The sequence below is a fragment of the Tigriopus californicus genome, chromosome 8, assembly GCF_007210705.1.
Source record: "Tigriopus californicus strain San Diego chromosome 8, Tcal_SD_v2.1, whole genome shotgun sequence".
Classification (NCBI taxonomy): Eukaryota; Metazoa; Arthropoda; class Copepoda; order Harpacticoida; family Harpacticidae; genus Tigriopus; species Tigriopus californicus.
The window spans coordinates 3,411,699-3,434,849 of NC_081447.1; the positions used below are offsets into that span (position 1 = coordinate 3,411,699).

The 23,151-nt window shown below is 44.8% G+C and overlaps 5 protein-coding genes across 6 annotated transcripts in view; 2 read left to right on the forward strand and 3 right to left on the reverse strand.

The window, feature by feature from the left end:
* LOC131884958 (transcription factor sem-2-like) overlaps positions 1 to 23,151 on the forward strand; it is a 95,215-nt gene that overhangs the window by 18,154 nt on the left and 53,910 nt on the right. The window lies entirely within an intron of this gene.
* LOC131884959 (sex-determining region Y protein-like) lies at positions 382 to 4,218 on the reverse strand. The gene is made up of 2 exons (XM_059232864.1): positions 3,807 to 4,218; positions 382 to 1,749 (listed from the first exon to the last, which is right to left on the reverse strand). Exons 1-2 carry the CDS (start codon positions 3,981 to 3,983, stop codon positions 829 to 831), a joined length of 1,098 nt encoding a protein of 365 aa, XP_059088847.1. The 5' UTR covers positions 3,984 to 4,218; the 3' UTR covers positions 382 to 828.
* On the reverse strand, positions 10,561 to 11,731 carry LOC131884960 (peptide methionine sulfoxide reductase MsrB-like). The gene is made up of 2 exons (XM_059232866.1): positions 11,267 to 11,731; positions 10,561 to 10,941 (listed from the first exon to the last, which is right to left on the reverse strand). Exons 1-2 carry the CDS (start codon positions 11,616 to 11,618, stop codon positions 10,661 to 10,663), a joined length of 633 nt encoding a protein of 210 aa, XP_059088849.1. The 5' UTR covers positions 11,619 to 11,731; the 3' UTR covers positions 10,561 to 10,660.
* On the forward strand, positions 13,517 to 16,804 carry LOC131884955 (protein tamozhennic-like). Its single transcript, XM_059232858.1, has 6 exons — positions 13,517 to 13,582; positions 13,909 to 14,533; positions 14,597 to 14,796; positions 14,862 to 15,041; positions 15,396 to 15,552; positions 15,626 to 16,804. Exons 2-6 carry the CDS (start codon positions 14,311 to 14,313, stop codon positions 16,597 to 16,599), a joined length of 1,734 nt encoding a protein of 577 aa, XP_059088841.1. The 5' UTR covers positions 13,517 to 13,582; positions 13,909 to 14,310; the 3' UTR covers positions 16,600 to 16,804.
* LOC131884957 (protein LSM14 homolog car-1-like) lies at positions 18,004 to 21,223 on the reverse strand. 2 transcript variants are annotated; one of them, XR_009373763.1, is made up of 6 exons: positions 20,910 to 21,223; positions 20,256 to 20,673; positions 19,778 to 20,075; positions 19,214 to 19,595; positions 18,860 to 19,150; positions 18,004 to 18,788 (listed from the first exon to the last, which is right to left on the reverse strand). XR_009373763.1 is itself a non-coding variant. In XM_059232862.1 (5 exons), exons 1-5 carry the CDS (start codon positions 21,028 to 21,030, stop codon positions 18,972 to 18,974), a joined length of 1,398 nt encoding a protein of 465 aa, XP_059088845.1. In that variant the 5' UTR covers positions 21,031 to 21,223; the 3' UTR covers positions 18,004 to 18,971. The 2 variants fall into 2 exon arrangements, 1 of the variants encoding a protein (XP_059088845.1); XM_059232862.1 differs by having other exon boundaries at positions 18,004 to 19,150.

The following is a 23,151-nucleotide window of genomic DNA, read 5'->3' on the forward strand; positions in this document are numbered from 1 at the left end:
ATACTGGGATATAATTGAATGGCTTGTCATGAAGTTCCTTGAATCTTTTTCCCAAAAGCTTCCATTCAAGCTCATCCGTAGCTAAAGGGAAAGAACTAGTTCAACCATTCTATTTTAAACAAAGCACGCCTGAGATACTGAAGATCACAAGCAACTAGTCAACCAGCCAACACTATGTAAAGTCAGTGGATGGAGAATGCTGGTTGTGCTCAACCCACCTCACGAGGGTCCCAATGATGAGCCATGAGCCTCATGTTTGCAGCAACAGGGCCAGGGTCGCTGTGCCAGACTAGCTGGGATACGTACAATCAGACAGACAGACAGCTGCGGAATGTCGAAAACTAAGAAAATGAACACGTTGCTCAGAGCTCAGAGTCGACTTCAATTATATTTATTTACATATCAAATTGTCTTCAAAAAGGCCTCTTAGTGGGTTGACAATTGACCACCCTTGGTTGGCGTGGGTTGGGTTTTGAGGGGGAGATTTGACATAACAGACACTCGAGATTGTGAACTCGCGGGCCTCATCGGATGTCAAGTGGAAATGGAAATAAATATATTTTGGGTAAAAGAAGAAAACGGTGAATATAAAGCTTGATCTTCAACAAATACAAAACGGAGAAAATGAAATATTGTGCGCTAGACAGACAGGATTAAAAGAGAAACTGAAAAGAACGTTTATAAGAGAATAATTGAAACTAAACTATCTGGGTAAATATAGACAGAATACATTCTAAATCACAGGAATTAAGAGAAGAAATGTTGTGGTTGGTCGGGATTTAACTTTAAAGTGAATGCCCCATTGTTTTTGAACTGGTTAGCCTGGGGTCAATGGGCCAGGGTGCCCAAAATAGACCCTGACGAATCCTGATCAGCATTCCCAAAAAGATCTCCCAAGTCGAAAGCGAACTCAGATGGAGGGATTTGAAGGAGTTCGGACAAATCCTCTAGCTTGTCCAGGTTTGCCATGGTCGATGGAGCCTCACTGTCCAAGCAGAACTTGGTCCTTATCACATTTGATTCGTCATAAAGCGAGGCTGAAGCGTACTCCGGCGAGGAAATAATGCTGGTGGAGCTCATGGGGCTCGAAGGAGGGTTCAAGGGTGACGACGGACAATATTGAACCACTAATGAAGGCTGAGGTTTGACGGCCGGCTGATTTTGTTGCTCGATCTCCATGGCGGCTTCGGCCAGATTTGACATGGGCTGGAGCTGTTGTGCCTCTTGACTCTGCCTCAGCCTGGCCTTGAACTTGGAGTCAATGGTGAGACGCAGATTCAGTCGATTGTGGTCCACATTGGCTAATGCACATTTCTTCGACGGCGAGAACTTGACTCGTGACGAGTTGACAAATGAAGACCCTCCGAAGGTGCCAATGAGTCCAGTGAACTCTCCGTCCGATTTCACTCGGGAGAACAGCTTCTGATGCGGACTCTTCCGTGGACTTGGAGACTTGGTGATCTTGTTTTCCGAGGAAATTGGGCTCTTTGGTTTGGAGGCTCTCTTTCGAGGTTGATATTTGTAGTCCGGGTATTGGCGCATGTGTAGAAGTCGAAGACGTTCGGCTTCCTGAATATAAGGTTCCCTCTCCTCGTCCATGAGATCTTTCCATTTTCTGCCAAGTGCTTTGGAGACTTCGGCGTTATGGATGTCTGGCTGCTGCTCAATGATCTTCTTCCGTTCCATGTGGGAAAATACCATAAACGCATTCATAGGTCGCTTGATGTGATGAGGCGACTGTTTTTTGGTCTGTAAAATGAAATGAAAATAACTTGTCAGCAAGGGCGTGATTACAAATTCTTGTTTTCATAACAGGGACAGGCTTCTCGCTCATCTTGACCTCAATGCAATGTTCTTAAATGCTGCCACCCATTCGATCCTGCCCACTGCCATCTAACTCAAAGAGGGAGTGCATAAGTAGCCAATAGCCAACAAAAAAAAGTAATCGAGTTTGTTTCGACAATCCAACAAAAGATCCTCGTCCCTCATGTGGCCCAGAAACTGCTTGGTCAGATTTCAGGGAATTCGTATTGATTTGTTTGATTGACGTGGCTCTGCCGGGATGAGGTGGGCAGCTGCAGCTCGTTGATGCATGCTCACTTAATTGAATTATCAACAGAGAACAAGAGAGGTATTTTCGGAATGTCCGCCTACTAAGTGATGGTGATGTCGGTGGTGGTAGTAGAAGTGGTCCGACGCAATCCGAAATCCTACCGTCAAAGCAACAAATCCAGAGGTCGAGCAATTATTTCGGGCCAAGGCATTCTTGTTTGTTACTCCATCGTGTGTTGGAAATTACATAATTTCAAACCCATCAGTCCTGATCAGCCCTAGGCATGATTCCCGACTCCAAATGACAGACAGGATGTTATAAACCTCCTGCACGCCATGCAGAGATATGAGGCTTGTGGAAATGTACAAGGAACCATTTAAGTCATCAAGCGAGGGGTACCCTGGGTACTACCTACTGCATAGTGTATACAAGGGCAATCTTTTGCCTTGTTAGTGCTACTTATGGATCTATTTTAGCTGCCTCACGTTGTTGCCGCCGCCGTCAAGCCAACAACACTCCACATCCAAAACATCTCATTTCAGTCCCCCATATCAAGTGTATATGAGTTGCCGTGTGGCCCTTTCATTGGAAGCAGTCCCCTTCTCATTTACCACCACCATCACTACCACTACTGCTACTCTTAGTAGTAGTACTAGTAGAATGAGCAACTTCTACGTCCGTTCTTTAGTTCGCTCGTTCCTACATACTACATTGCCTGACAAAGATTGTGAACGAGGAGGGCAGTGAACCCCCTGAATGAAGAGTACACACTCCAAAAGTTGTCCTTGATCTCGGTCATCGCAAGACTATGTTGGGAATGTTGTTAAAGCGAAGATAGGAGTAGCAGACCCATGATCAGAAACACTGCTCGAGTACCCCACGAGTGGTACAACTATCTGCGTTCTATCCCCGTGGTAGTCAAAATAGTTTTCTGTGAGTGTAGCAGTGGTCCGTGGAGACCGTCCCATCCATGAGGTACTCGACCAGAAGGCGGTGAAGATGGAGAAGGGAAAAACTATTTGGAGCGGACACCATGGATGGTGGCAAGGGCGCCGCCAGAGGTAATGACGGGGACAGCTCCAGCATCCAACCTCCAACCCTGCTTGGAAGCCGAAGCGACAGCAGGAGGGGGCGCCCTCGACCATTTGCACGGAACGGGTGCAATAGCAGACCTGGAGAGCAAAACCTAGACTCTGGGGGTAAAAACAGAGATTCGGGCGAAACCTGATCCAGCCTGGTGGGGGGTGGAAAAAAAAACTCCAAACCTCGAAGCAGAGTTGGATCGGACACTCCACCAGCAATGGAGAATGGCGGAGGGGTGAAAAACGGAGAGGAAGAGGAGGACGGGGGAGGAGGAGAAACAACGGAGGATGAGGATGATGATGATCTGCGAACTTGGGAGGCAGGATTTCCGACAAAAAGGCAGGTGCAAGTTTTGGAGCTCTCTTTTTCTTTGGAAGCGTACGGATGTTGACTACTGGTGCTCGGGGGACGATGGTGATGCTCTCCATACCCTTTGTACATATGGATCCGACTCAAATTAGACGGGTCTGAAGCGAACGGGACATCTGGAGGCGTCCGGGGGTTCAGCTTTCATTTGAGAAAAAGGGGGAAATGCTGGACAAAGCGTCAAGGATTTTAAATGTCGCATCATGTTTCCAAATGATCCTGAGATGCGCTAGACCAGTCAATCTATCAGACCATGCTTGCTTCGCCAAGCAATGGAGAAAACAAAGAACGAAAATGAACGTACCTGAGTTGCGTCTGTGTAAGGAGTGGATGAGTTTCGGTTGACTTTCGTGCTGCCAAAAATCATGTCGGCTTGTGAAGAAGATGGGCTCATCGGACTCATGGCCAAGTTGTTTTCTTCGTTCCCGTGCACGGGACTGGACAACTCCAGGTCCAAGTCTATATGAGAGAGTTCGTACATGCTGTCGATTTCAGCAGTCTTGGGAAGCACGAGTTGTGTGTTTTGTGTTTGTATTTGTCTAGCACCACTTTAGCAACGGATCATCCAAGACGTGTTCAAACCTGGTGATCCTCACTTCTGCTTCACTGCTTTCACCAAGTGCGTTGTCAGCTGTTTCATGAATGATTATTTTGGAGAGAGATACTGACGCAGAGCTGTGACCACCTCTCTGTCCTACTCCCGACTGAGGGATGTACTAGATATCACTCTTCAAGCATGCCTATCACTTCGGTTTGGCCGTCCGTCCGCTCGTTGTACAACTTGGGGTTTGTGTGCGTGTTGTGTTGTGTTGCCTCTATCCATCCACTCTTCTGGGTTCATCCTCCATCCATCCATTCCATAGCCCCGTTGCTAGTCTGTCTTTCAGCAGGCTTGGAGTAGATATCATGGTGCCTAAAGCAAAAGAAATGTCAAGCTTCCCGCCAGACTCGCGTCGCCATCCGCCATCCGCCATCCGCCAGGTCTAAGTCCAATGCCCCCCTCGTCCAAAAAGTGGTGTAGATCCTCTCTGAAACGAAACGCCGGGTTTGTGCGTGCGACGAACGACGTCTCGGATTTTTTGGGAAGCGTACGAGTGTTCGTTTTGCCCGTCGTTCGGGTCTCTTAGTTGGGTCTCTCGGTCGGGTGGTCGGTCGGTCTGTCTCTCGGTGGATCGATCCGATCCTCGGTTGGGGGATAAGCAGGAGGGAAGTCGGGTGCGACTTCAACATTCACACAAGAAGATCACAGGGAAATGAAATATGGGTTCATTACCCTTGTACGTCTTCTAGGTATATAAGTTGTAAATTCGGTTAAGGACTTGATATTACGCCATTTTGCACATGGTGTTAGCCCAAATTTTGCCCAATCAATGCGCCTCTTGAGGGCATCAATTCTATTTACTCTCACCCTCATGACTATCTTCCTCACATCTCATCCATGTGATGTTCCACATGAGGGAGAGCTATGTAAAAAGTATAGCTTAAAACCTCTTCTCATAATTCTGTTTCTGTTGGCTGTTTTCCTCGGCTCATATACTTTTAGTACAAGAGAGACCGACATTTGAGTGAATTCCAAAGCAGTCAGCTCCATGCTGCCAACCCCAATCCTGGTAGGCTCCTTGCTCCAATCTCCTGGAGAGCCAAAAGAGACTCCAAGCTCGAAGAGAGAGAGCTCTTCCAAACTCGACGGAAAGAGAGAGAGAGAGAGAGAGAGAGCAGAACGACAGAAGGAGAGAGTATTAGCTTAGGGTTGGCAATAGAGAGGAGAACGAGAAGAGGGCAGATGGAAAGAGTGAACGACGAGAGATCATGGAGCACCACCAATGCCAAGCGACAATTCCATGTCCAACCAGAGGGTAAGTTCTGTGCCCTGTACAGTATATGGGCCAACAGGAGAGATCTGAACATGGTCCCTGCACGGCCCCGACTGACAAACGAGTGCATGGCTACAAACCGACCAGCATAAGTGTGTTAGGAGTGGCTTTCCCTAAATTATTGACCCAGCTTTGGAAAGGGGTTGTCTTTGCGTGGATTGCGAGCAGATGTTTGCCATATATTATTGCTTGGCTTATCCCAGCGCTTCAGAGATATCATGCGGAGACACACACAAAAAAACAGCATAGATTTTTGATCACAATCTATTATTGCAAACTGATCAAGCTGGCATACTAGACAGACAGTTTGTTGGTGAAAAAAAGGTCGACGGAACATACCAAATAGCAACTGCAATGGCATTAACCTCTTCTGAGGATTGCCAAGGTGGTGAATGAATCCGGACTCCTATTGACCGGGTTTAAAAGTCTGGAACGCGGATTTTCAGCCCGAGTGGAACTCAATAGCAGACACCAAGTTGGAGTTTGTGTCGGATTGTTTGATCGTGGCGGGTTTAGGACTTGGATTTCATCATCATCTTGTTGGTGGTGTTTCATACCGCTCACCCTCAAAATGATGATTGGCTCTGTCGGGCAGGAATTTTGATAATGCATGACTTGCAACATGTCCAACTTCGATTACTTCTACTCTCGTGGTTTTCACTATATACACACACACTCTCTCTCTTATCAGACTGTGCGAGTAAATGGCTATTCATAGTTCAATTTGGCACTTCTTGAGCCAATGTCCATTCAAGAGGGAACTTTATCTCCGACTGAAAGGGCACCAAATCTTTGGGCTCCACATAAACTTGATCGCAACCTTGAGTCTCAAATCAAGGCAACCAAAGTCTGCTCGCTCGGACCCGATTCCACCCAAAAACTTCTATTTTATGAATAATGAAACCTTTTGCCAGTCAATCTGGATCTACATAGTAAAAGAGACCAGGAGTTCAACGACATGAAACGGGCGGATACTTGGTTCCTCCTATCGAGGCAAATCAAATATTGCGGCCAAGCCTACTTTGACCCGAGTCACTGGATTTTATGACCGTGCAAACGAGACCGATTCTTCAATAAATGAGATGACGAACCCCCCGTTAAGTCATTTGAATCTTACAGCGTCGCCGTTTCCAAACCTTCAAAGTGAAGAGAGAGAGAGAGAGAGAGAGAGAGAGAGAGAAGTTATGAAAAAAGAGTGGACTTCGTTAAACATTTGTAATGTCCCAATTCTACACGGAGACTGGAGTACCCCGCCCCTGTAAAATCACTTGACGGGAAGAAAAAGGGTCTCTATGCATGAAATTCGAGAACAAATTAGACTCCAATTTTTTCCCGAGCCTTCTCAGTCGAAGAATTGCTGTTGATGAGGAGTCTTGTCTGTCCAATTGCTGAGCTGCTGACCAACTGGAGAGGGAGGAAAGAGCCCATTATATAAGAATTTCAGATGATGACGGCCAAGTAACTACCGCTAGTAAGGAGTAAGTGGTAACTTCGCCGGGGTTCGGGCTTCCAAGATGGAATGGCCACCACTGAAGAATATTGTGAGTAATATGACTATATACAGTAAAATGGACTAGAATGGAAAGAATGAGGTTCAATAGAGTGTCTAACTGGCCGTCCGTTCGTCCGTCCATCCATCCACTCTTCCCATTTCCATTTGGGGTAGGTCTCTTTTCTAGGCGAATATTTATGACCTTTTCGCATTACAAGCAGATTCTCTTGATGAACCTATTGCGTCGAAGCTCAAGACCCACTTGGCCAGCAATGTTTCTACTCCGATCGTCGTTCAAACTGAAGCAAATCATTGAAAGAGACTTTGAGCAACATCTCCTACGTTTCTTGTGCACGCTCAAACATCAGAAGAGGGCATTTGAAGAACCACATCAAATGTCTCCCCCCCTCTATGCCAAGAGTCTACTACCGAATTGAACCCATTGATTGAACTCTTGGACAGAAACGCAACAACGACTCACTCAATTGACGAGCGGTAGTTTGGTTTGATTCATTCCATCTCATGCCAGAGGTTCGAGATGGTGCGGAATGAAATTGAGGGAGAAGATCCCGGTCTGATTGACCTGACCCATCTTGGCGAAGGGCTTTGGCAAACAATGATTATGAGACGAAATGCCCTGGGGTTCATAAGTCACGCACTGAGTAAATGCAAGAAAATTTGCTTTGGACCCCAAGGATTTTGTTTACCAATGTCCAGTGAGGGTCCTAAGCTACTTTTGACAGTGTTTGATGGGAGACAATCAGAACTCATCGCAAAACCAGGTTGGATCAATCAAGGTCTTGACGATTGCTGAACCCATTAAATTTCATCAAAACGATCGGCTCTGATTTTCTGATCTTATCTTGAGCCAGATCGAGAGCGAAAGAAACTTCGGATTTCAATGCACAAATCGTTCTATTTCTCTCATCCATGGGCTCCTCTCTGCATCCTCTTTAAGTGTTTTTACTAAATGAAGCCATGAGTAAACCGTTCTCTAATGAGGCAATTGGACCAATTGAAGGTGCCCTTCTCTCTTTCTCTCTAGTTGTTCAACCCACTCAACTCTTCTTGCAAGCTTGATGAATGATGTCATATATTATCGGAAATTGGATTCTCCTACTCTTCTCATAGGATCTCGTTAACGTGAATACGAGGGATGTTTACGCATGAAGCGCTTTTTCAGTTATTCTACTTTACACTTTTTTTTCACCCAAAGCGACTTATTTTCCCTGTAACAATATCAAGCATGTTAAAGATTGATAGCCCTCTTAGTCTCGTCAAGCTTCATCAAGTTATTACATTCCTCTAGCGTTCATATTTATATGAAACGATACATGTTCCGATCAGAACACCTGAAGAGATTCCCACATTGGCATGGAGTTTGGACATCTACACCATTGAGTCAGAGTGAATCAAAGTTTAAAACCAAGATATCTTGAACTTGTACCAATTGAAACATGATAAAGACCAGCTGGTTTTCAAAATGGCAAATTAATAAATCGAGAAATAACCGGCATTTCGTGAATGACAAAGCTAGATCAGGTTTGTTGCTTCAGTCTCTGATCTCCCCTCGTGTGATGATAGATATATGTAGGTGATTGGAGGGAAGCTTTTCTCCCCACCGAGCATTTGATGTTTTTGCCCTCTGACCGATTCATTGGGGAAAAGGCCATAAAAGTTCATTAGACAATGACTGTGTTAGCAGGCCAACAACCAAATTTGGGTCGTCGTCGTCGACGAAGAAGTCTTGCTTGCACTACAAGTCTGAAGTGGACTAACAGAAGTTACCAAAAGTAGTGATTAGCTAGCCAACATGACCAAGTGCCAGAATTAAGAGCAATTTTCCAAACCAGAACGCTAGGATCGCCTTAGTACTATGGGTCTGAGAACCAAACCTCTTCATAATTACAGGCCCATTATGGCCAAGGTCGGATTATGGATCTCCAACTGATTTGAAAAGTGTCCAATTCCGCCGACTCATAATGCTCGTCGCGTTACGAAGATGCTTAATTCAATACATAGAAGCTCTCGAAGTGAGAAATCACGTTATCCCTCGAGTAAAAAAAGGCAACTCTTGCATATCTTATTAGTTGATCCCAACTAATCCAGTCTTGAGTCTCACCGGCACGGATCTTAGGGCGAAGAAACCAATTTGGAGATGTTGCTCAACTCTTTCACTCTCCTACTTTTTTTCTTCTCATTCTGGCTGGCTGGATGATCCCCTTTATGGCATCATGACAGTGGGAAATTTAGATTTGAGAATCAGACTGTGCATGTTTGCCAGGGTGATCCGGAGCTTAAACGAAGTTTCAGGCTCCAAAGGCATTAAAATTAGAAACCCAAAAGCCTAAAATGAGGCCTCCACATTCAGATTTTGGGCGGATCAGTCAGCTTTCAGGCCATTCAGGCCCATGGTTTATCCGCTCAAATCAACATAATTTATTTGAAAGCAAGTAATGGAATTTGTAAGATATCATGAACCTACTGCAGTAGGGCTTTCGCAGACTTCCTTGCCGCTATTAGGCTTTCAATCACTACATGTCAATATGGAATACTCATGCCTTTTGATATAATGCACCTTTATATTTTTATATTATATCTAATCCTGGAACGCATTGTAGTTGGGGAAATTCGGTGGCCTTAGACTATTGATTTAATCAGAAATTTTGATCAAAAACTAATTCAAGTCGGAATAGGGTCAATTGTAGTGACCGTAGAGGCTTAATGTGCGTTTTGAGAGCACTTTCAAGCCCTCGAAAATCCAGGCTAGTTAAAACAATGAAGTCCAACTCTCTTCATTGTTCAATTGGCTGCCCTCATATATTCGTAGGGCTTATGTAGGGGTTGATCCAGTAGCAAGATGTAAGTCAGACTTGGACAAGTTTTTGACTAAAATTCCGGATCAACCTTATATTCAAGGATTAGCCAGATCAGCCAACTCCAATTCGTGTGTCGATCAAATAATATAAATAAATAAAAGTCAAGTAAAATAAATAATCTTCTCGTCTTGAACTGCTGGGATTCCAATCCCGGTAACAGTAAGGAAGTCCGCACAAAAAAAAAAAAATAAGATACTACTGTTAATTGGTTAACCGGGTTTCCCAATTCAAAAGACATAAAGGAAAGTAATTGGAAAATGAGAGTTTATATATGATTTAGACGCTCAGGCATAGTTTCAGAGGTAGCTGTTGTATGTCTGATTACCCAACGTGTTTACCACGTACATTAACCTTCCCTTTAATTGAGAAAGTATGAGATTTGCTGAAATTTAGGATGAACAATTTCATCATTACAAAACGTTGACTTCTTTCGTTTTTGTGGAGATGTTTAGGACGATATCATTGTTTTGTAAAAATCCATTGTCGAACAGATACCATATACAACAAGAAGAAAAGAAAGTCAACGGAAAATATTTCATTTGTCCGACATTGATATTGCTAAGGTAGTTTTTATCGTACTTTGAACACTAAAACCAATCAAAGATTTCTTTTGTTTGAGTTGTTCCGCTCTTTGTACTATACATCATTAACAAGCAAGATGTTGGTTCTGAGGATTTAACAAAAAATATTCAATTTTGTCCTTCATCACTAGTTTTCAATGATCCCTATCCCAGATAATCAATTCACTTGATACTATCTTTCCGGATATTGCGGCGGTTTTGGGCATCTTGCTTGAGTACCAACAATAACCAAAAATAATTATATGTTTAATTCACTATCGTTTAAAAAGTCATGCTACTAGCAGGTTTTTTAAAATATTCAATTTATTGGAAATGTCCTGGAACCTAGCCTCTCATTCCTTCGGCTTAAATTTCAGTGAGGCACTGTTAATGCAATAACGAAGACCAGTTGGTCTGGGACCATCCTCGAAGACGTGACCGAGATGGGACCCACAGCGCTTGCACAGGACTTCAGTCCGGGCCATCCCAAAGCTGATATCACGTTTCCTTTCCACATTATCTGTCTCATCCGGGGTTTTTTGAGTGTCGTAAAAACTGGGCCATCCGGATCCGGATTCATATTTGGTCTGAGAGGGAAACAGTTCCGCCGTGCAGCATACACAGAGATATATTCCTGGAATAAAAGCAAATAGTTTTATATTTCGTGCAAATTTAATCGCATGTGAAAGATCCCATTAGTTAGTCTCTAAAGCCAGATTTTGGGACCAAGTTCAACCATTGGCGTAGAACTTTTCATCAACTTAGACACTAGTTTTGGTATCGTCTTTATTGAAGCCATGGTCGAATCTCTCCGGACAAAATTGGCCCCAAACAGGATCCCATCCATGTGGGCCATTCAAACTCTTTTTCTCAATGAAAACCAGGAGACCTGTCCAGCTTTCAGTTCAGCCCGCCCATCCAAGTGCGCCCTCACCCTTACTCTGCTAGCCATGCCTCACCCGCATCTTTGTTATCGGCATAATACCCCGTGAAAGCGGGCTCGGTACCATGCCCTCGGGCCACCTCAAACTGTTTGGGTGTGAGCACTTGACGCCACTCCTCAAGAGTCATGTCCCGCGGGCGGGTCCGCGCCTTTTCCAACAAGGTCGGATCCGCATCGGCCTTGTGCTCCGACACCCAATCGCCACTAAATTTCTGACCCATGATTCGCGGCCAAGCTAAGCTCAATCCACTCTGAAATCCGCGACGCGCAATCAATCGCGACCGCCGGATCACAACGGAGGGAGGTCTTGGCAATACACGAGCCTGCGACAACCAGCTACACCGTGACAGAACAGTCAGACTGGCCATGATCACGAAGATGACGAAGGGCAGCTCATACAGGCTTGCGTAAATGCCCTAGAACGACTAACTACAAACTGACGTAACTCATTGGAATCTAGACCCAGGTCAATGAGGATGGGGGGGGTCAGACCCAAGGCATACTTAGGGATTGATGGGGCTGGGTGGGGAGGGGCTACCGGATATGAATGTTGAGGGCTGCTGGGGGTGTCATGCCGGGGATGGCGAGGATTTTTAACTTGAGGGCTCGAACATTTTGCCGGTAGAGGGCGAAGGGGTGGGTGAGGTTTTAGCTTCATTTCTACCGACAGCCTATTCCGAGGTTGTGTGTGAAATTTTGTTAGGGCTATAACGGTGTGACCCAGATTCAGGGTCTAGCTTGTTCAAGTTATGCCCTTTTAGCAACGCATTTATAAATCAGAAATATAGAATGCCCTGAGCAGGGCAATGAAGGGCTCTCAAGCTGCTAGACCAAAGTAAAAAAAAGAAAAATATTCACTACTGCATTAAACTGGACAAACACCCACTAATTTTGATTAGCAATGGGAGAGGGTAGAGAGGGTTGAAAAGCTGATAAGCTATTGTTTTGCTTATTTTTGTATTTGGGGTGCTACCTATGGTTCCAAAACAACTCTACCCAGCGGACAACTCAACCCAGGACAACTCTACCCAGCGGACAACTCAACCCAGGACAACTCTACCCAGCGGACAACTCAGCCCAGTACAGAAATTAAGCCCAAAATGTTGACTTGCAAATAGTTCATACTTATGGAGCAATATTGAAACTGTGATGGAAAACATGTCAAAATTTGAAAGCTTTTAGACAATTCATCATTTGATCTTAAAAGCAAGTTACGTTTAAATCAATCATGGTGTGAAAATCAAGTTTGATAATGTTTTAACCAAACTTGATTGTCTATTTAATGCCTTACTGATGCTAACATCTTGGCATGCAAATCAAATATTGACTCATCAAGCTTTAGTTTTATTCCATAATCATGTTCTTTTCGGTCAAAATGTTGTGTTTAGTTATTGTATTTGGTCGAGTTGTCCATTGTTGAGTTGTCTGGTGGGTTGAGTATCCCTGGGTCGAGCTGTTTGGTCACCGCTACCTACATATATACAGTTACAAACATATGTACAGTTATATACATATATATAGTCTTAGGGTGCTACAGTCAGAGGGGCGAATCTCGCCTGGCCAGCCAAGCTAGCTTTCACACCATCTGTTAATAGTTCTGATAGGTAGTATCATAGTCCAGATTAGTTTGGTTCTCCGTCAGTGGGTGTGGTCAGTATCTAGAAGTCTCCATCAGAAAGATTGGCCAGGAGAATTGAAACGGGGGCCTCGCTCATGCTAAGAAACTGCGCTAGCCACTACGCCACACCTCCTCTATTTGAATGCTCTCATTTATCATTTAAGCCTGTGTTGTATTTGTAAATGATATTTATCCTTCAATTGGAATTGGCCATTTTGAATAAAATTGAATCTGAATTGAAGAACTTGTTTGGTGGTGGTGAACTATGGTTGTCCCAAAGGCTTCAGTTATTTAAACTAAATTATAACTATTATTTCAGATATAAGTTTGAACTGGTACTTGTACTTCATGAGCTTAACTGATTCGAAAGCAAGTGTTTGATCCACACTCAGCCCAATTCAATTATGCTTCGTCAATCTGACAGCCTCATTCATCTCTGTCAGGTCAAACCGAGAGGGTCAATCAGAGGCCAGAATGCCCACAAGTGGACCAGATAGCCAACCGAATAAATCAGAGCATGGTGAGGCGAGGACGGTTAGCCCTCGAAAATTATCGAAAATCATATCGACCTGAATTGCTTGATCTGGTGGGGGCCATGAACCATGCGAATGATCACGCAACCTCCGAATCGTATGTTGGTAAACAAAACCCATAGGACGGAGTGGTTTGTGGCCACATGTCCGAGAATCTCGATATCTGACACTTGACAGGCAGGTACAACTAATCCTATCCTCCTTTTTTTTATTACGCTATCTAAGACTGGGCCAGGCGCTCATCGGGACCCAGAATCTGCGGCGGACATCTAGACCATGCCATGGGATTGGCCATGACTCTGCCACGCCCATCCCCGCACATTCCGTTGACCTGGCCATGTGTATTCAGTGTGTAACTCATCATGTTTGAATCATGCCCAAAACGCCCACCCGGATATCCCCGTCCATACGATGAATGATACGATGATATGCAGTGCACTACCGTCTCTAACAGACATGAGTGGGCCTCGTTCACGCTCTCCCATGAAAGTCAACCTTCTGTTTCAGACGAAAAACCTCATTGAACGGTTGGGTTGGGTGGTTGGGTGGTTGAGGCAACAAAAGTGGATGAACCCAGGGTGGGACTCGGTTTAGATCCCGGTCAGGCCTGGTGGGGCCCATTGGACGGCAGCCTCACTTAATAGCTCGCGAGTAAGGCTCTAAGGCTGGCTGATTGGCCTTGAGCCAAAGGGAAAGTCCGCGACTATTTTTCGCTACCCAATCGCTCTCGACTTTGGCGTGTGGCCAACAAAATCGTCAAAATTCGCCACTTGATTCTGGTCGGCTTGGGGTGGAGGATAGAGTGCGAGGCTGGCTGGCACGCGCTTTGACCTATAAACTGGCTGTGAGGCTGCGAGGCTGTGAGGCCACTTGGATCTGAGTGGCGTTGAGCGAGGGACCAACGCATGAATGGCCGCTGCTTTTTCCGGCCAGAATAGCTTAGCCATGGTGGGTGTCTCGCATCACCACGCCCCTTATCGGCCTTATGCTCCCCCGGGACCGACACCGGCTTCCATGAGCCCGTCCATGGCTTTGACGGCTGAGTTGTGGCTCAAGATCGATCAATTGCATCTGAATTATTTGCGGGCCGAGGAAAATACCAAAAAGTTTGACATCCGCAAGAAGTTGGAAGGTGATATTAGTTTATAAAATGGCGGTCGAGAACGGCTAATTCATAGATGGCATATTTGGACAGGGTACATTCATCAATATTTGTGCTTGGTGCCGCACGAGCGCAAGTTCTGCAACCCGTTGACGGCTCAGGTCATTTATGAGAGTGCCCGTTGGGTGCCCGACTTTTCCGCGCTCAAAGCGGCTCAGGCCTTCGAGGCCTTGGAGACGTATGCGGCCAACTTGATCAACCAGCCCTGGCGGCCTGAGTTTAAGGAGGTCAAGGTAAGATATTGGACCTGCCGGGTCCGCAGCGGGTCTGGTTTGGAATGAGAATGCTTTCATTCTAGCAATACGGAGGCTTTTATCAGCACAACATTGAAAGTGCTTTAAGTGGAGCTGAAAGGTTGTTCACTTTGATGGGATATCGAGCCACGGGTCAAAAGTCTCTGTCGCTCGAAGGACCTGTGGAACAAGATGCCGTCACCAAAGTCGCCCGAGATTGCATTCTGGCTTACATGGAATGCCAGGTAGGTCGCCAAGTTTTCAGATACTTCTGTTTCTGCATTGTTCGCGACAAAATGGAAAATAGTGGTCGAGTACCGAAAATTGAACCCACAGATATACGAATCTTAGATTGAACCTATATAGATAGATAGATACATAGAGTATATCCTATAATTAAGGAATAGCAAACCATTGATTGAGTGCTGATTTCGGTCATAAGATAATTGAAGGCATTGTCGATGATTTTGCTAGAACAAGCATAAATCATGTATTCCCTACAAAGAGGCCCCCAAAGCTTTTGATCCATTATTGCTATGCTCCAGCTACTTCATTCACAATCTTTTTGCCATAGACCACTTCTACTTTCTCCTCCGTAGATCATTGTCAGCATCGTGCAAGGCGTGTCGGCTCAATTTCCGTGCTCTTGTGAGGAGGCCATGAACTTCCGCCGGGAACACATTAGTACGCCTGAGCAAGCCATCCGATCCATTGCGTACTTGAAGAATCAGCAATGTTATCAAAATAATCGCTCAAGTGAGTGCAAGTCAAGGCTTCAAGATCAAACAGTGTGGTGACTCATGATGACTTGTGACCGTTCTTCTTTCAGATGGAGCGAGCACTGCACCTCTAAGGACGCCCAATGGCAGCGAATTCAATCCGTTCCAATCGTCCTTGCCTCATACTACATCGTCCGCCGGCACAATGTACTCGGCTCATAGTCAAAACGGCCATTCCACCGTCATTCCAACTGGACGATTGGTGGATGTGGAGCACAAGTCAGACGTGAATCATCGCCGAGGATCATCTCCTAGCGGTCGAAGTGATGCCAGCTATCCGCAAAATGGACCCATCCCGATCACGGTCCAGCACTTGGAAGAGGAAAACCGCCGAAAATCTCTCGGCAACGGTCTGCCCGAAAATGGCATCGGTGGCAACTACGAATCTTGGGACTACGTCTACCGACAGTTGGAAAATATTGGGTACACCAAGGACCAGGCTGAACGGCCGGATGTCTTGGCTTTACTAAACAAAGTAAGTATGGCCCGACAAAAGAGTGAACGAGCGGGATCTCGTCACGACGTCCTGAGCCCCTTGTCCATGGAGGAAAAAGAGCTTCTAAAACAGATCCAGCGGACCCATATCTCGTCCACGGGACCTGTTCAACCAGAGGATCCGGGATTCGATGAGGCAGATGCGGTTCATCGACGTTTTCGACGAAGCTCCGGCGACCGAGATCGTCATCGAGACTCTCATAAACGGCGAAGCACTCAAGGAGACCTGCGCAAAAGCCAACGCCATAGTCGACCTCTCTCGCCTCCCGAAGTTGACACGACCTCAAAACCGAAGAATGGATGGCAATGCCACGCCTGCACTTTTAACAATGGCTGTAAAGTGGATATTTGCGAAATGTGCGGAAAATCGCGGAACTCTCCGGAGCTCCTGAAGTCAAGCACGACGGCGACCGATTCTTCCGATCAAGAGGACACGATCTCGTGTCAAAAGTGTACTTTGCTAAATGACCGCAAGTTGAAAACTTGTGACGCGTGTGGAGCCAGTCTGCACAAGAAACGAATCGATTGAGTGATCGAATGCCATCCTCACATGAATTTTTATTCACACACCTGTTTAATATCTAACCTTTTTATTGAATGAATCAAACGGCTTTCTCTAAATTATACTTTATACAACAAATATGTAATCATCGATATTGTATCCTAATTTGAATTTGTACCTATTCATTCATGTTTGTGACAAAGAAAATTTTAATACAACTAAAGAAAAACGACTCTTTCTCGTCTCATCAATAGAATACCATAGATGCAGAACAATGCTTCATTCGTAGCTTATTCGAGATCATTCGAGAATTGACATTCTAGATCTCCGATTACACGAGAGCCTTTGGTTCTTTCACATCAGTTAAGAATTATATTTTAAATTCAGGGTAACCAGATCTTACGGAAAAACGCTAAAGCTGGCCAGTTTAGGGCAAAACTATCGAACTACCTACATCTTTGCCCAGTCAAGGGTTTATTCGGACAATAATCACATTTAGTTACTACTCTTGAACACAAATTGGCATATGATAACTGTTACAACCAAATTCAACGAAACCTTAAGACTCACATTTTCCAAGTTTTCATAACTCCAATCACAACACGTGACTGAACAAAAGTGTGACAAACGTGGGCGCCTCTTCTTGCCTTGCCCAATAAATTCAAAATGGCCGATGAACCAGAATCTGCTCGTAAGAGCATCACAAATTGAATCGGGGTTAAACAAAACAAATCAGACCCTCTTATTGCATGATGAAACCCTACACCAATGAAAATAGTTCAATGGAATTGTTCTCATCAGTTTTAGCACCAAAATGCAGTTATATCTAAAATCCAGTGCCTCGGCAACTAAAAAAGATTTTCATTATCACAAAAGTTAAGCTATTTCAAGATTGTGCAGTTAATGGTAAGGACCGTTGGTTGTCACATTAGATGTTATAAAGCAAGGCTTTACAATATTAAATTTGTTTCATTTGTTGTTACAATTCTTATAGCGAATACTGAAATGCAGATGAGCAGGTCCTTAAAAGGTTATGAGGTGCTAGGGATTGTCTACAATCGTATAATGAAATGTCTAAGAGATGCTTGGGTAATTTTCTCTTGAATGTTTTCAACCATTGTATCGGCAAGTAATCGCGGTTTCGGCGCAATTTATATCCTCTAGCGTGTTTACTTTCGGACAAGCTATTCATTTAATAGCTAATCTACTATCAGGGACCCAACCCCTACCACACCTGCACACACCTGTATTGATACATTAGGGATTGTTTTTCTTGCTTGAATAATTCAATTTTAGCGTGGAACATAATATCGAAAATAAAGATATTCATTCATAGAGTTCTCAAGCTAGATTAAGCATGTTATTGTTGGCATGTTGCCAAACCTCGAAGATGTTTGGGAAATCTAAATGTACTAAACAAGATTTCATAACTGCAATATATCCTTTTTATTTAATTTCAAATGAAAAAATAACTGAATGATACTAGCTTGAAAACGCTAGCTTTCAAGACAAAAAGCGTATCATCTTCATAGTTTCCTCAACGTTTTGCTTGCTGTCTCTTGGAATTGGATTTGGCTGAAGTACAATTAGCTCGTCGAACTAGGCTTTGTGGGTTGACTGGAATAATTCATCACGAGTACAAATCTTTCATGGGGAGGTGGTCCGACAGGGGCAGGAAGTGAAAGAGGGCGGGAATTACTACACATGCACCAGGAAGCTGCACTATAAAGCGAAATCGGGGATGTGCAACTTAAGGGAAGGAGATAGATCATAATTAGTTAACGAGACATAACAGCAAGACTTTGTGATACATGGATAAAATCTCGATGTCGATTTCAATACTTGACAAAGTTTCTTTTGGTACTTGGTGATACAGGATTGACGATGGGTGTGGTTGGCGTGCATGTGCCTATTGTAGTTCCCCGATTCCGCTAGACATAAAAAAAAAATCATTGGGGGAGCAGGGGCGAGAGCGTTGGTTGGCTGGGAGGGTGAGCCATAAGTGACGTTTCCAAAGTTAATTGCAGCAAGGATGAAAGCGTGGTTTTAACATGTGAAACTCCTTGGAACGTAGACATTAAGACGAGGTTTCTTAAACAAGTTCATGAGGGGTTGTTAATCGTTTCAACAGGATGAGTGGTGCTCGTGGGCCGGACGTCTATTCAGGAGGGGATAGAGGGGCTGTAATATTGACGTCGTGTCATTGGCAGAGTCGTCTGTTGTGAAGAAAGCTTCACTAAGAGGGGCGTGGCCGAACGAGGAGAACCATGAGAATATTTCGACTTACATCAATTGAAGGGATTGAAATAATGGGGGCGGCCTTTGACAAATGATAACACAGAAGGTGGTGAGAGTAGATGAGATGAGTTAATAAACGGGGGGCCTTTGTACCGACTGGTTCAGTTCGAAGGAGCAGGCTGAGGCTGCTGCATTGGTGCCTGTTGGGGATGATTATTGTGGTAGTTGTGGTAACCCCGTCCCCCATTGCCTCTATGGCCACGATTGTCTCTATTATCACGAGGATATCGACCGCCGCCACCGTAGCTGTTATTGTAACCGTAGTTATTGAAACCATAATCTGAAGGAACAAAACAGAACTCAATAAATCAGAGCCACACCGATTCTATATCTGGGAACTTACTATTGTAGCCACCGCCGTAACCACCACGGCCGCCATAACCGCCTCCGCCTCCTCTGCCACCACGGTAATACCCGCCTCGACCGCCATAACCTCGCGGACCTCTGAAACCACCTCTGGGACCAGCAACGCCAAATGTTTCTTTATTGAGCTTCTTTTCGGCTTTCCAGTCTGGGCGACCTTTGTTATTGTTTTTATTCCGTTCCAAGGCTTCACATGATATGGAGTCGAAGAAGCTCTTTGTTTTGTCGTAGAACACTTCGGGATCTTCAGCCTTGTCTTCGATTTCACCTTCCTCGATCTCACGATCTTCCTCCGGTTTGGCCGTAGGTTCTTTTTTCTCCCCTTCTTCCTCGCCTTCGACACTGGCTTCCAAACCGATTTTCTGGAAGAGGACAAGACTCGTCAGAAAATGGAACAAAGTGGTTGGGTCTCTCGCTTAAAATTCCGTTTTCAGTAAATAGTGTTTAGGGAACAATGATTCATCATCGAAAACTCGAAGCGAGCTGAGTAGTATCATCACAGATAAAATTTAACTTGGGGCGATGTTTGACAAATAATCCATACCTGAAGTTTAGACAGAACCTCCGCGAACTCCTCGTTGGCTTGTTCAAAATCATAGTCATCTTCGAACTTGAGCGACTCTTTCTTATTGGCCGGTAATCGGCCAGGCAGGAACCCGCCCCGACTTCCACGTCGCATGCCCCGATGAGGACCATGATTGGGGGGTCCGCCGGGAGCACCACCTCGGCCGCCTCGGGGGGGATAAGCACCACCAGGTCCAGAATGCTGTTGGGGAGGATAACCCGGAACGGTTCCGGGAGCACCGCCCCCTCGTCCGCCTCGATGGTCGCCACGTTGACCACTGCAAAGAATTCTATATTGAGAATATGACCAACCCAAAACACAACACCCTAGTTTAACCAAGATCAGAGAGAAGATTAGTTTGGGAACAAAAGTTTCGTCATCGAAGCACTTAAAGAGAGCTAGGTGGTCTCATCACGGTTGATAAAGTTGCATTAGACTTGACTAAAATCAATCCTACCTATTTCGTTTCGCACGCATAGCTTGTCGCCCATCGGGTCCAATGGGTCCGTCGAGTCCGACGATGGGGCTCATGGCTCCGGATTTGCCGTCCCGGAGTAAATCCATGACCGGTGATCCGCCGCTCGAATGGGCACCAGAATTCAGGGTAGGATTGGCCGATGAGACGCTGGGCGCCATCGTGCCATTACTTCCCGCTCCACCTACAAAAGGCCCAGCCCCACCTCCGCCCACATTAGAATGCTGCAGAATAGCCGGGTCATTGGGTAATCCCCCTTGTAACGTGGGTTGAGGCTTGGGTGGCTGACAAACGCGAATATCTTTAATATCCGACCCGCGGAAAATGATATACTCGTAAACCATGTCTTGCGGGGCCACGGGACGCTCCGTGGGACGATCCTCAGTCCCGAATGACCGAACTGAAAGAGAGAACTTTCCATTCAAACCCTGCTCTAGATAAACCAACTCTCGGCTACATGCCAACATTCTTCAGTGTAAAGTGTTTAGGGAACAAAGATTCATCATCGGAAACTCGAAGCGAGCTGAGTAGTATCATCACAGTCAAATCAAAATTAACACGAACGGCTTCACCTCATCCTTCAGGACTTCATCTCCAGCCAGTACCGTGCATCTCAACATGGCGATAGATTATTACCTTTGGCCAGAGCCACAGTGGATTCATTAGTATCGATCGTATACAGAATGCCTTCATAGCGGATTTCAGACTTGGAAATCAGGCTAATTTTCGAGCCCAGATAGGGCACGCCCGCAGACATGGTGGGCCTGGCGAAGGGTATCCGGGGGTGGATCGACAATCCCGCGGGTCAAACGGCCGCAATCGCCAAGGATGGACGGGATTTTAGCGGATTTCGCAAAGCACCTCAATTTTCACGGAACACTCTAACCTGGCTTCTCTATAGAGAGAGAGCTCGACCACGACTGAGATTAAGAGAAAAGAGCGGGGCTAATGAAGCTTCGTTGGAAGTGCGGGCTGTGCAGCCAAGAGTGAGCCTGGCCGTGGAGCAGACCGATTTTGAGCGAGTCATGCCACAGGGTTGCTAGAATAGGGGAGGGGAGGTCGCGTTGGATCGTGAATTTAACTTCGTCATTGGAATGACAGGCTCTAGCATGATGTATGTAGTTGATTGGATTTGTGTGTTTTAGGTGTGTGTCTGAGTAACAAATGTCTATGCTCAATAAATTATCACGCAAAACAAGTGGTGACAAATTTGTGCAGGCTATGGGATACGATTCCATGAATGAGAATTTTGAAATTTTTCGTCATTTACGCACTGTACTACCCATTGTTCTTGATATCTGCATGAAGTGTCTTTGCCTGACCTTATTGAGGCCATTGGTGACGTTTGGCACGACGATGTTTTTCATATCCTACCCTGTTGAGGCCAAAGTATTTGAATGCAATGGAAACGAAATCTATCAATGAGATAAAGATAATTCGTTTGATTCTCAGCTCTGGTCGTCTTCCCACACTGTCCATGTAGTGACCATCTTCATGCCTTAGTTCCACAAGTTTTATGGGTCATGAATTATGAAATATCTATCAAAAAGCATCTTCCCCCAGATTAATATGTTCACCATAAAAGCAATATCTGGTTTCTGTACAAGATCGCCCTCCAAGGATTCATATTTTAGCGGAGGAAAAACATTTGGCTTTATTTGGCGAAAATGTGCAATTGGGTTTAGTCATGGAAGAATTGGTTGAGGCTGATGCATGTTTTGGGATTATACAAAGATGATAATACACAAGTCATATGAATCCACCCCCAAATCAGAGTCTCTTTTGCAACCTTGCTTTTTGATAGGACAATGGATATTTGAAAAAACACATATTTGAATCATGGCTTCCTCTAGACAAGGTGATGTTCTCAGTGGAAAATTGCCATGACAAAATGGTGCCATCATCAACCATAAATCTCGGATAAAGTTTCAGCAGATGTAACTCTGCTCAATTTGTTGTGTCTATTTTTAAAATCCAGTCAACTGTACAATCTATTGTTCTTTGATGGCAAACACTTCTACAATTAGGTTCTTTCCGTCCAATTCGAAACAATACAAAATATTGAAAACTGTATCAATCTACGATTTTATAAGTTTTTAACCATTCATTGGTTCCTGAAGATGAAATGTTACCTTATCTACCCCATTTTAGCCGTATCTATTCATGTCCAGAGCAAGACTTTGGTTAAGGATCCATGGTTTCTTGCAAAAAGAGAGAAATTTCACTCAATGTATTCTTAGATTGTTAGGCATTAGAATAATTCATGAACTACTGTATAAGAACAACTTTTATATAGTAGGTCATGTATAAATTTATCCCATTTCGAGTGAAATACCGCGTTGGTTCTGGAATTTACTTTTTTCTTTGTCTGGCAGACCTGATCGCCATGCTTTTAACCCGGCCATTGATTTTCAGGCAGTATTGGCTAGGGGACTTTTATAGCTCTGCGGCCAGCCTTGGTTTGGCCGGGAAGGCGGAAGGGGAAACTCGAGGAGCAGGAAGTAAAATGAAGAAATGACCGAGGTAGAAAATATTTACTTAATACCAGAATTTGAAAGTTGAGTTGATATATTTTCCAAGCTATCATTCACATCGTACGAATATGAGCTGGGGTTCGAAGGTTTGAATTTTTATTTGAAATCATCTTTGATCCATTTCTGTTGCTGACAATGCAAAGTCCAAACAAAGAAGACTTCTTCCCTCCTAGTGTCCTGCCATTGGCGGCCGGTTTACCACGTTGCTAGAGACCTCTATGCTATAAAAGTTCTCATCCATCCAAGCTAGAGCGACATCTGGCTGCACAAGTTTTGTCCTTAGTGTTAAGTACTAATAGTCAAAGGCAATGAAAGATGCAGTTCCTTTCTTTTCTAACTCGTGG

Coding starts and splice junctions, on each gene's coding strand:
- LOC131884959 (XM_059232864.1), bottom strand. CDS start 3,983: ATGTACGAACTCTCTCATATAGACTTGGACCTGGAGTTGTCCAGTCCC. Junction 1,750..3,806: donor CTTACACAGACGCAACTCAG/GTACGTTCATTT, acceptor TTCATTTTACAG/ACCAAAAAACAGTCGCCTCA.
- LOC131884960 (XM_059232866.1), bottom strand. CDS start 11,618: ATGGCCAGTCTGACTGTTCTGTCACGGTGTAGCTGGTTGTCGCAGGCT. Junction 10,942..11,266: donor TGCCGATAACAAAGATGCGG/GTGAGGCATGGC, acceptor CTTTTATTCCAG/GAATATATCTCTGTGTATGC.
- LOC131884955 (XM_059232858.1), top strand. CDS start 14,311: ATGGCCGCTGCTTTTTCCGGCCAGAATAGCTTAGCCATGGTGGGTGTC. Junction 14,797..14,861: donor CTGAGTTTAAGGAGGTCAAG/GTAAGATATTGG, acceptor CTTTCATTCTAG/CAATACGGAGGCTTTTATCA. Junction 15,042..15,395: donor TGGCTTACATGGAATGCCAG/GTAGGTCGCCAA, acceptor TCTCCTCCGTAG/ATCATTGTCAGCATCGTGCA.
- LOC131884957 (XM_059232862.1), bottom strand. CDS start 21,030: ATGTCTGCGGGCGTGCCCTATCTGGGCTCGAAAATTAGCCTGATTTCC. Junction 20,076..20,255: donor ATGCGTGCGAAACGAAATAG/GTAGGATTGATT, acceptor AATTCTTTGCAG/TGGTCAACGTGGCGACCATC. Junction 19,596..19,777: donor AGGTTCTGTCTAAACTTCAG/GTATGGATTATT, acceptor GTCCTCTTCCAG/AAAATCGGTTTGGAAGCCAG.